This window comes from Corvus kubaryi, unplaced genomic scaffold, assembly GCF_017639235.1.
Source record: "Corvus kubaryi isolate FWS band 111438036 unplaced genomic scaffold, C.kubaryi_AGA036_p1.0 37387, whole genome shotgun sequence".
Classification (NCBI taxonomy): Eukaryota; Metazoa; Chordata; class Aves; order Passeriformes; family Corvidae; genus Corvus; species Corvus kubaryi.
In genome coordinates, this window is record NW_024581129.1 from 9540519 (window position 1) to 9552280 (window position 11762).

General features: G+C 43.2%; 2 protein-coding genes across 2 annotated transcripts in view; one reads left to right on the forward strand and one right to left on the reverse strand.

Moving 5' to 3' along the window:
• The window catches only part of LOC121669107, a 76033-nt gene extending 68735 nt beyond the window's left edge, over positions 1 to 7298 (forward strand). The window contains exons 68-72 of the mRNA XM_042037595.1: positions 183 to 372; positions 1012 to 1121; positions 2818 to 2937; positions 3299 to 3438; positions 5605 to 7298. Of these exons, the coding sequence (XP_041893529.1) occupies positions 183 to 372; positions 1012 to 1121; positions 2818 to 2937; positions 3299 to 3438; positions 5605 to 5620 (576 nt within the window). The 3' untranslated portion in view covers positions 5621 to 7298. The remainder of the gene's footprint in view (positions 1 to 182; positions 373 to 1011; positions 1122 to 2817; positions 2938 to 3298; positions 3439 to 5604) is intronic.
• Positions 7299 to 10176: 2878 nt separating this feature from the next.
• Positions 10177 to 11646, reverse strand: RMI2 (RecQ mediated genome instability 2). Its single transcript, XM_042037834.1, has 2 exons — positions 11154 to 11646; positions 10177 to 10586 (listed from the first exon to the last, which is right to left on the reverse strand). Exons 1-2 carry the CDS (start codon positions 11629 to 11631, stop codon positions 10438 to 10440), a joined length of 627 nt encoding a protein of 208 aa, XP_041893768.1. The 5' UTR covers positions 11632 to 11646; the 3' UTR covers positions 10177 to 10437.
• Positions 11647 to 11762: the final 116 nt, after the last annotated feature.

Sequence of the window (11762 nt, forward strand, 5' to 3'; positions counted from 1 at the left end):
AAGAATGGCAGTGAGGGAGGCTTTGCGCTTTCTGCTCTTTCGGAAGTTTAACACAACCCCGTTCTTATTCCTGTAATTCTGGACTAAGTTGGCCTCATCCCACATGCAAATCCAGACTGTGTTTGCCTGTGACTGAACTTACACTATGACAGATTTGAAATTGCATTTTCATTTTAAAACAGATATCCAAGATGTATAACTTCTCCTTTACGGAAGAGAACTGCCAAGTACTAGATCAATCCCTTGAAAATAGTACCATGAATTCAAGGCGAGGAACCAACAAAATAGAAATATCTGATCACAAAGGAGTTTCTGTTTCTTGTGACTTTCAGTATGATCTCTGTACTGTCACTCTGGCTGGGTGGCACCACGGTGAGTATCAATCATACAGCTGTTCATAATTTTTGCTATCTCTGAATTATCTGTATGATCAGTAGTACCAGCATCTGTGCAGTCCTTCACTTGTTTTTCTCCATTTATACACACCCTGGAAATGGCCCTAGGCATTCTCAGTAATTGCCATCTAGAGCATGGAATGCACCATTCCAGTAAGAACAACAAGTTCTATTTTACTGTTGAATCAATGCAGTAAAGCAGACAGAAAGCAGAGGCAGAGGTACTGCAGTCAGCCCAGCCCCAAACCCCGGCTGAGAGATCTGCTCTAGAGCAGGCTTAGCTTGCCAGACCTGCAAGACAGCTACAGAGGGACGCCCAAAACCTCACAGGCCTTTTGGTATACTTGGAATGCATTCCTATCCGTGTACCCCACACTATTCTAAAACTCACCCCCCAAAGATTACCAGAGAATGGATCTGATGTCTTGGTATGCTCAGGAGAAGCCCATGACCAGCTGAGACATGAGATGGCAATGCAGGCTGGGCAGCTTCCCCTCTTCCACACTAGAGCTGAGCCCTGCTGGACAGAATAATCAGAGCCCAGAGACAGCTGCTGTAATTCTCCTGCACCTACTCTGGACAACTCCTATTTTATTCCATTTTAATTTCCTCCCAGGTATTTCAGCTGGGCTTTTTGGTACCAATGATAATGAAGCTGGAAATGAATGGATGGTGCCTAATGGTTCCTTCACTGACAATGTGCAGGAGTTCACACACAGCTGGCAGGTAATGAACTGAGGGGCTTCTGTGTGCAGAGCTGCTGAGCACAGAGGGCAATGTCTGACACACTTGGTTGGCTTAGATGAACTAAAGCTCGATAGTGAAAACAGCAGCACACTGTATTGTTTTGTGTCTAACCAGGGAAGAGGTTGCACACATTTGCTAAAAACTGTTCAAGAATTCCCCATAAATAGGCATTGAATATTTTTGGCCTAGGTGGTAAGGTAAAACACAGAGGTGGCTCCTGCTGCTGCTTTCACAAGAAACTGAAGTTGGAGCCAAGTATCTTTGATGTTTTCCTCCTTAAAGCACCTCTTCCTGGAATGCAGGGACGGTGCTATCAGGTCTCGGCCAAATCTGTATGTTCATCACTCAGGCCACAATTTGAAGTTTTCTTTAGAGCTGTTAGTTCTAGGTGGGTATGTTGAGCCTCTTTGTTTTGCTGTAACAATTTTATACCAGTAACATTATACCTCTGCTTACTTCATGTACTCTGTCATCAGCTGAAGATAATCTAAATACACAAACGTGCAGTTGTACAGAACCATTTGTGAATGCAACCAACCAAGAAAAGTAGCCTTAACATGCTCTCAAGCCACGTTGACAGGATCCTCTAAATCCCTTGTACAAATCTATTACCAAAAAGAAAAGGAAGCAGCATCTTATTACCACAAAGATTTTGTGACTGTTCCATTTATCCTGTTTCACAGAAGATGTCCGAGTTCTGGGAACAGAAATCTCATTTTCTGCTTTATGTCAGTGCTTTACTGTAAAAGAGAGAATTGCTTCAAGTATCTTGTACTACTTCTTGCTGTTGCAGAGATACAGTTCATGAGCTTGCAGCCTATGTTTATGTTAATAATGAGGCAGGATCACAATGTGACTGACCATAGCCACAATTTTCTTAATTGCTAGAAATATTAATTTCTAATACATTCCTAAAAATGGAAAAGTTCCCCAGAGACATTGAACAAAATAATCCATTAAAAGCAATACATAAGAAATTTAGTGTCATAAAGAAGCAGGGCAGTCCTGAGTGCCCTTCGTTAGGGGCAGAATGGCTGCACTTGCACTACTGATTGGAAGGGTTTACACTGAACTGTAAACTCTGACTGGCTCCTAGGAGCTTTATCCCAGCCTTTGTTACACAGTGACCTTGCAAAGGACATCAGCAGAGCTCCACCATCACAAGGCCAGGGCTGCACAACAGAAGGGGACTGAGTGTCTCACTTCTGCAGGATGAGGGTTAGCACAGATTAAACGGTCAGTTCATTTTCCTTAGTAACTAAAGTAACTACAATTTACACTTGCTTAAAACTTTTTGGTGGTGTAGTTTTGTTGGTTTTTTTTTTAAAGCCACCTTTACCTTTGACCAACCCAACAAGGATCTGAAGTTTTTTTTCTCCATCAGAAAGAGCTAGTAAAAGCACAACTTTGAAAAGAGAACTAGCCAACTGCCTTCTAAGTCAGCAACTACACAGCAAAATCCTTCAGCGAGTAACAGAATCAATAGGAAAAGGAAACTGGCTAATCTGCAAAGTGCCTCTCAACAGTAATGAACAATAAACATTAGAGCACAGTACTGAGCTGCCCATATCTTTCTTCAAACCAGCTCACACTGGATATCTGAAGAACTTGTCCTACCCTGATGTATGTAAAAAAACCCCCAAATCCACCAACTTCCGTAATTCTGTTTTCTCAGGTGAACAAGTGCAGTCTTGCACCAAAGAAAGAGAAGCCATGTCCAATTACAGAGAAGCAAAACATCTGTAAAGTGTTTTTTGAAGAACCACATTCAGTTCTTAGGAACTGCTTCAAAGTTGTAAGTAGAACTTCAGCTAGAAGCACTGTCTTAATTATGTGTCATTCTTCCAAGGAAGACACATAACCATTGCAAGGATATAGAAGTTTAGTTGCAGAGAACTTTAGAAGAAGAAAAAAAGGTGGTTTTATCATCATAAATATAAAGGGAAGTTTTTGACATCCACAGAGTACTGGCATGACTGCACTACTCTTTAGGATATAGGTCTAGAATATGGAAACAGAAATAACCTCCTCACTGCTAGGAAGGGAATAAAGGTTTATGAATGGTCCTAAGTAGGCAGGAGCAAGGGGACACAACCCCAACCTCTGGATTTACCTGTAGGTCCCCCTGCTCCCCTAACTCATCCCTTTTTGCCCAGGTGGAGCCCGAGCCATTCTACACCATGTGTACACAGGACACCTGTGACTCCCCAGCCTTGGGGGCTGCCTGCACCATAGCAGCAGCTTTTGTTCATTTGTGCAACCGGAATTTTGTCCCTGTGGAAATCCCTCCACAGTGGTAAGTTTCATTTCTGACTGCATTGCTCCAGTACTTGCATGTCTGCAATTCAAGAACACATGAGAAAATAAAGCTAATGAATGTGACTGTGGGCATGAGCAAAACTGATCCTATTCCCAGAAATGTTCTTCTTGGCTACCTCCCCTTCCTGCTGTTCACTCAGCAGCACACCAGAGCCCATCCACTGCACATTCTGTACTGCCTTTCTTACTTCATCCCAATCTGCTGTGTAAAAGAGGCAGAAGGATACCTGCAGAATACTGTGTGATGTCCCTAGGAGCTTCTCCTCTTGGATACTATTTCTGGTTCCATCTTTTTTTGGTCTGAATAATGCATTTGGGAGTCACATTAACAACAATACATATTATACAGACACAAAATACTCAGAGACATTTTTGTACTTTTCAGCTTCTAATAATGAAATTTGTCTATGTTTTCAACCTCGAATACCCAGATTATCAATACTTGTGTTTTAACACAGCTGTCAGCCAGACTGCAGTTTTAAGTGGATTCCCAGAATACAGCTAAGGAAGATGAAAAGCCTGAATGGAGCAGTAGCAGTTGCTTCAAATTTCTGTCATTACAATCCTTGCCCACATCTGTAGTTATTGTGCAAATTCATTACAGAGCCTCACGTTTCAGTGAAAGTGCACACACTGCTGCACTGCACATTGCTGCAGAACAGCACAGTTCCTTCTCCAAAAGTCACTGGAGCCATGTGTGCTGCTAACTGGAGTTGCATTATTGATACTCTTGCCCAAGTAGTAACTTACTATATTTTCCATACTTTTACAAGACTGCAGTGGGAACATTTACACCAAATAAATGGCAGGATCATGCAGAAGAGCCAATTATGCTTTTGCTTGAAATGAAGCACTTCTGTGTTTACTCCTTTTATGCTCCATGCTTTGCTAAGACTTAGCATTATTTATTTGCATTTGTAAACTCACTACTATCTCAAAAGAGTGAGCTGATGCCTACAAACCCATTTGTAGTATGCCTTAAAAATCTACAATTATTAGCTGATTTCTTACCCATTGAGGAAGGGAGTAGTATTTGTAGATGGGTTTGTTGGCCATAAAATAAAAACCTAAAAAAAGAACACTCACTGTATGTGTAAGTGCATCACATCACACTCCCACATGCTGCAACAACGCCGCATGTCAGTATCTGCCCGAGCTGTTCAGTTCACTCAGCTCCTAAGCAGTAGATGATCAGGACATTTCTGGGTAGCATCCTGTAGGCAGTGAGTGGTTTTAGCTCTCAACATATAAATATGAAATACAAGAGACAAATTTTGTTAAATGTGAATAAACACAATATTCAGTATTCAGACAATAAGGTTTGGGAATAGCCTGGTAGCTGAATGATTGAAGTCAGCTAATGCTGCCAGTTTACATTATCTCATTTCTGAGGAAAAAGATTGGAATGAAGGTGGATCACAAGCTCAGTTAATGAGAACACACTATTAAAGAAGCAAAGTACATTGGGGATGTACATGTGAATAAACATATTTAAGATAAGAAATACTTCTTCTCTATCTAGCTTATTTTATGTATCCAGTTTTGGACATCATGTTTTACTTAAATTGTGAACGAGTTGAGAACAGTCCTGGGGCAAAAATGGAAGGGCTGAGGAAAGACATGAGTTAAGTCTCTAAATATGTAAACACTCTAAAGAGAAGGAAGTTGAACAGACCAAACTAAGGGAGAATTAGTTTTGACACAGTGAAAGAGTCTGTAATGGTTGGGTTACTCATGCACAGTAACTGATAACCAGCTACGGTCATGAGAGCAAAACAGAAAGTGGCTGTCAGCAGAAATTTCCTTTGCACTATTTCTTAGAAATTCATGCTTATCAAGGATGTTCCACTGAATAGCTGAACTACCCAGACCTCATAAACTTTAGAAATAATGCTGCCCTTTTCCTCCTAAATGTGAATTTATCAAATATGAGAGAACCTCACATCTTTATTTCAGTTCAGCGATCTAAGATAAAACCATATCTAAAAATGCTGGAGTACTTTCCCCCCAGTTTTTTGATATCATAAATATATCTGATGCTATTTTCCCTTCATAGATTTTTTGCATTTCATTGTAATGAGAGGTTGCATTACACATGACTTGTACTTTATTTACCTGGACTTCATCTCTTCTTCATTTTCAGCTTGAGCCAGTTCTGAATAGCAGATACCAGCTCTGAAGATGGAAGAACCCTTTCAGCACCCAAAGCAGAACAGTTATTTTAGGTAGACAAGCTAGAGGCAAGAATAGAGAGAGAACAGTAGAAGTGGGAATGCATTAGTGTTAACTGTAAATATCATAAAGTATATATAGTATAAAAGGAAAGCCTTCCACCCAGAACCCCTGAGGGCAAGAGCAATTATTTCAGTACAGAAACTATAATCAACCAAAACAAACTGGACATGAAGTATCAGTTACTCTAAAAGAATTCTCCCATTCAGTGGCAGAACTGCCTCTCCACAAGCCTTGAACCATAGCACAAATACACTGAAAAGCTGAGACAAGCTCTCTTCCAGCTCAGATTAGTACAAGTGGACTACTTTGTAAAAGCAGCATTATCAGCTTTGAGTCAGCAGAGATGCTGACTTCTTTTTTCTCCAGAAATGAAACTCCACTGTTCAGTGGTTCTGGAGAAAGTTACATTTTTTTTTTTTTTTCCAAGTGCTCCAACGCTTAAGAAGGCTAAGATAGAAATAAGATGGTTAAATAATGGAAAGCAGTTAATAATTTTCTCATTTTTATGCTAGTTGATTTTTCCCTTATTAATGTATACACTGTTAAATGAGAAACAGCCTTCTTGGTTTCTGTGCACCAGTTTCACACGTTCCCTTTGTGTCTTTAGAACCCCCTTGTCAGCAGTCAGTTGATGTGTTGGGAAAAGGTGACCAATACCTACCCCACCCATAAAGTAACATTAAGGTGTTACAGCCATCTCATCTGTCAAATCACTTTCTGTACTGTAGGTCACTTGATCAAAAAATTGCATTACCTTTCTCCACACAGTGCCTGCAATGCAGCTATTCCTTGATAAAAGGTAACACTGCAAAATCCATCCAATGTCTTTGCATAATATGCAAACATTGAAATAATGGTGTTCTGAACTATGACATCATGCTAATAAACATTTGACTGCCTTATTTTTATGCTGGAACACATTTTTATTGATTATTCGTAATAACAAAGTTGTACTGACCTGGAGAGTTGGGACTGGCTGGGTTTGAATGGCTCATAGACAAAATCAGCAGCTGCCTCTTGCCTCATGTACACTGCTTGCAGCTGCACTCACTTTCTGAACACTCACTCTCTAGCTTGATACAAATTAAAACACGATTCCTACACTAGTCAGGAAAAAATCTTGCCATTTTTAGGATTCCCACACACATCAGATGGTGCTGTATAAAACACAGTAGAAATCAAGTCTTCCTCTGTAATAATTTTATACCTGCGCCCTTGTAATGAAACCAAAATTGTATGAACTATTCCTAAAATATTTCATATATTTCTATAATTTATAAAAATATTTATACCAGTTACTGATTAAAAAACCACATCATTTTCTCTCCAGTCACTGAATGTCACTTCACTGCCCAACTAAGCACACCAAACACCTCTGAAAAGTCTTGAGGTGACAGCTTCAGGAACAAAGAAAAACATCAGCAAGTAGAGGAAAGGATTCAGAAGAGCTCAGTCAGCAATATAGAAATACAGGAATTAAACTAAATACTGCAGACAGCAACACTGAACTGGATGCAGATACCAGGTCTCCTACAAGCTGCATATAACTTATCACTGGTGATAAGGAAGCCATTTAACTACGAATAAACATTTTAAACTACAGCCACTTCGCTCAGCCCAGTTGTTCCATATCTCTGAGCTGTTCCCAGGTTCTGGATGTGCATAGTTCCTGTCTAGATACTCCAGAGAGGCAAGAACTTTAACAGGCCCCCAGACACACCTCAAGTCCTGAAGCTCTGCAGGGGCCAGACCCAGCCCCACTCCTACCCTGGAGCCATGAGCCAGCTGGAGACCCTGCTGACCCTGTGGGCCAGCCCAGACACCCTGCGGATGCAGGGCACCTGCCTGCATACAGGGCATGCACAAGGCACCACTTACATGGAGCAGGGCTAACAGAGCCACCCCTGGGGGCCAGGGAGGAAAAAAACCCCACCAACCCCGCAGTTAAATGAAGTGTTCAACATCATGTTCATAATTGGAATTTAGCACTGATTTATAGCTGCCATGAACAAGGTCTTACCTCCATGTTTCTGCACTGGCAGCTGTGCCTTTGCTCCCTGCCAGACTGCTGCTGTTAATGTAAAGGCTAGTGTTCTGTCACAGTTGTTCACCCAATACCTGCCCACAACCACAGCAGTGTCACAGGCCACAGGGTTCTTCAACTGAACTGTGTAAAACCTTTAATGAACCAATGAAACGATCCAGCCAAACAATTTTTAAGTGTGTCTTATTTACTGCATGGTAACGTCTCATCTTGGGAATTAAAAACTGGAGCTAACATATCACCCTCCCACCTAACAGAGGAGAGATGGCAGCTCCATCCTAAGGCAGCTCCTATCAGCAAACACAACAGCCAAGTGACAGACAGGGATGTGGGGAAGCCCATTCCAGATGTACCTGGAGGGAGGGACAGCAGTCTCCCTGCAGGGCACTGTGCCAGCTGTACACAAAACATCCCTCAGGCTGACTGAGACCTTTGTGATTTCTCATGGATGTGAACCTCTGGAAAAGAAACAGCCTGAAAGTATCTGACTGAAGCATTTATCAGGTCAGTCCATCAGCTTCTGTATTTCAAAACTGGCTTTTTTCTCTGCACTAGCCCTGGCTTTATCAGGGCTAAACTTCTAGTACAGAACTACTGACAATGCAGCACATTATTGAAGTAATCCAACATGTTTATGCCTCAGATGCAGGTAATGCAGTATATAAACTATGCTGTCATATGGCAAATACATAATGTCCATTTCACGTATCAGGATCTCCCATCACACAACACACAGGAATTTCTCCCTCTGTAACTCCTGCTGTAAGAGCACTTTGAACACACCAGCCCACATCAGCTGTCCTCGCAGAGCACAGATAAGTTCAGTCATTCTTCCCAGTGTAGTTTTAGTGCCTTCAACTCACCTCCAACATGTTCTTTATACAGAACCCCCAAGGTCTATAAAGTTCACAGAATTTCCGCATACTACACCAAATTAACCCCAAAACAGATGTAACAAGAGCCCAGCTTTGACTTCTTCCTCCTCAACACAGGGCTAGAGAGGCCCCTTATCCTGTAACTTCTCAGTTACATGCTCTGCTGTACAATAGCAACAAAAATCACAAACCCATGCTCTACTGCAGAAGTTGAGATACAAGGTGAGGAAAAGGGAGAATTTCCAGTACGCAGTAGAGCCCTACAATGCCAAACTGTGGAAATCCAGAGAGAAGACCCTTCAGCCCAGCCTTAAACAGCCACCAACATCCATAAGCAGCCTCTCATTAGGTGGAAGCACAGCTGAGCTGTGAGTCAAAGCCATCTCCAGCAGTCTTTTGTTTAGAGCACAACACTCACCCCAGTTACAAGTGTCTTTTGAATTCCTAGGAAAATAATTCTTAATATGAACCAGCTGCCAACCAATATGCTGAACACATGGATTATTTCTGAAAGGCTACAGCACTCCACAAGCGGATTTTTTCCAGAACACATTAACCCAGACTACCAAAATTCTTTATCCCTGTATGTTTTGGCATTTCATCAGCAGGATCTCAGAGCACAGGATTTCCACTACCCAGCTGTCTGTGATGTGGTCTGGTTTGGAATACCAAAGTCAAGACTGGAATTGTACTCTGAAATCCAGTCTTTAGTCTGCAATCTTTAAAGGACACTAGCTAGTTTCCACATGCTTTGAAAACCTAATCCCACAATCAAAAAATTGAATTATCACCATGTGATTCTCATCTTAATCTCTGACTGAATGATCTACAATTCATCTCCCAATATGCATTCCTAATTAACATAACGCTATTGCTGGACAATACAGTCCCTAATCACAAAGTCATTCCACAGAGATAATGCCAATGCATTCGTCAGGACCCAAATTCTCTTTAGACAAGATAGAAAATAAACAGTAGTAACCTTTCTACTTTTTATAGGTTTCTTGATGTGATTTCATTGTTTGTTTTTTCAGAGGAGAAGGAAAGAAAGATAAGAATAGAATATAATTTAGAATTATTTAAACCGTTAAAAATAGCATACATTAGAAGAAGAAAACCTTCAAAGAGAAAAATGCACTTAGGGACAGAATTCTTGCTTCTGGAGGTAAAAAGTATTTGCATCTTGCACCTGGAGAACCTGTTCCAAGGAATCCTGCATCACATCTTTTCATTAACTTCACTTCACTGGAACAAATACCATACCACTTTAAGTATTTCAGAAACTAGAGAGATATTTTAAGTACAAGACACTGCTAACTGTTACCAAGAAACACCTGTCTTACAAGTAGTTTACAGACACAGTGATTACTGAAAGAAAATACAGGTGAAAACGATTACTTCCAACCACAGCCCAAACGGATTGAAACACGTTTTGCCTTCATGCCACGTTACTGAGTTCACCCTGGTAACACGAGTCCTGTGCAGCCCTTGCTGCCATGAATACATTGCTGTAAAACAACTGCCTCAACACGTGCTCCCACAAACAGCAGCTACACACACAGAAACATACAGCATTTTTAATAGTGTGGACATCTTACTTAAAACATCAAATAGGTGTTTCTCAAATATGTTGGTATAAAAAGAGACTGTAAGATACGAACACTGTGATTATTATGAGATAAGCACTGGTCCCCACACTTAACTGAGCCCAACTTCTCACTTTGGTTTACTCCAGGAGTGGTTACACAGAATAGTCCAATGTTCTGCACCAAAAAGCAAAAGAAAGCAAATTCTCAGTTCTTCTAGGCAGAAAGTAAAAGTATTAGGGGATGACTCTGTGCAAATCCTCCACTTCAAGGTCCCACATATTCTTATGGACGGGGTTTTCAGAGAGATCTGTCATCTTTACTGCTCGAAGAACGGGCTCAGGACTGCAGGACCGCACCACACCCATGACCATTACATACTTCCCTAAAAAACAAGTAAGCGTTAAATTTAATTAACCTTTGTATTGTCATTTAAATTAATAAACCAGATTACTAAAACCGAGTAAACAGTGTGAATTGAAGATACCAATACTTGTAACACAAGGAATGAAACTTGCTTAGAACTAAATTTCAGAAAAAGACGTAATTATCTGTACAGCCACTTTCATGGCATATTTAACTACATTGTCACATACGGTAATAGCCAAACAAATACAAGTTTGTCCTGCTGTTTAAGCGGATTGAGGATAGGTCAAAAGACTGAAAATTTAAGCAATGTGCCTATTTTGTACCACAGTTTCTGCAATTCTGCAGACCAACACTTCTCCGTTTGAACTGGCAGTTGTGGTGAAGGGGAGAGAAGGAAAGAAAGAAGGAAAAACAGAAAAGAGAAACAGGAGTAGAATCCGTCTCCTTGTTCCGGGCCTCCCGCGCGGGGCCCGGCACGGCCGCCGGGCCTGGCCGGACGGAGGGGATGTGCCGAACCGCGTTAGAGCGGCCACGGGCAGGGACAGAGCCTGCTGCCCGCGGGGATCCCGCCGCCCCACGGTACCTGCGCTCAGGCACGGCCGGCCCTGCGGCACCTGCTCCACGCCCAGCACCGTGAAGGCGCCGCTGCCGTCCTGCAGCCGGGCCGAGCCGCCTTCGGCGCCGCGCTGTACCTCGAGCACGGTGCCCTGCATCCACACGGCCCGCAGGGACAGCGACGCCCGGCCCGCCGCGGTCCGCCGCAGCTCCCACGTCCCGCCCGCGCCTCGCTGCGCCCGCCGCAGTTGCGCCGCCAGCACCTTCACGGGCGGGCCCGGCGCCGGCCTGGCCATGCTGAGGCGCCCGCGGCTGAGGGCGCGCCGCCGCTGGGGGCGGGAAGCGCTCGCCCCGCCCCGCCCCGGCAGCGCCTCGGCGGCAGCGCTACAGCTGCGGAGCGGCCGGCGGTGAACGGGATGTGCTGTGCGGGCGTGCGGCCCGTGCACGGCAGGGTTGTGTCGGTGCAGATCACAGGCAGTGCCCCCCCGCTGGTTCACCCACCCCATAGCGCTCGACTGCCCAGCGGCTGCACCGTGCACCGGGCCCCCTAGCCACCGCCCCTCACCTGGACAAGGGACCCACAGCCTGGCTGGCCCTCATTTTACCTGATTTCAGTTCAGGATCGGCCCCTTCACGT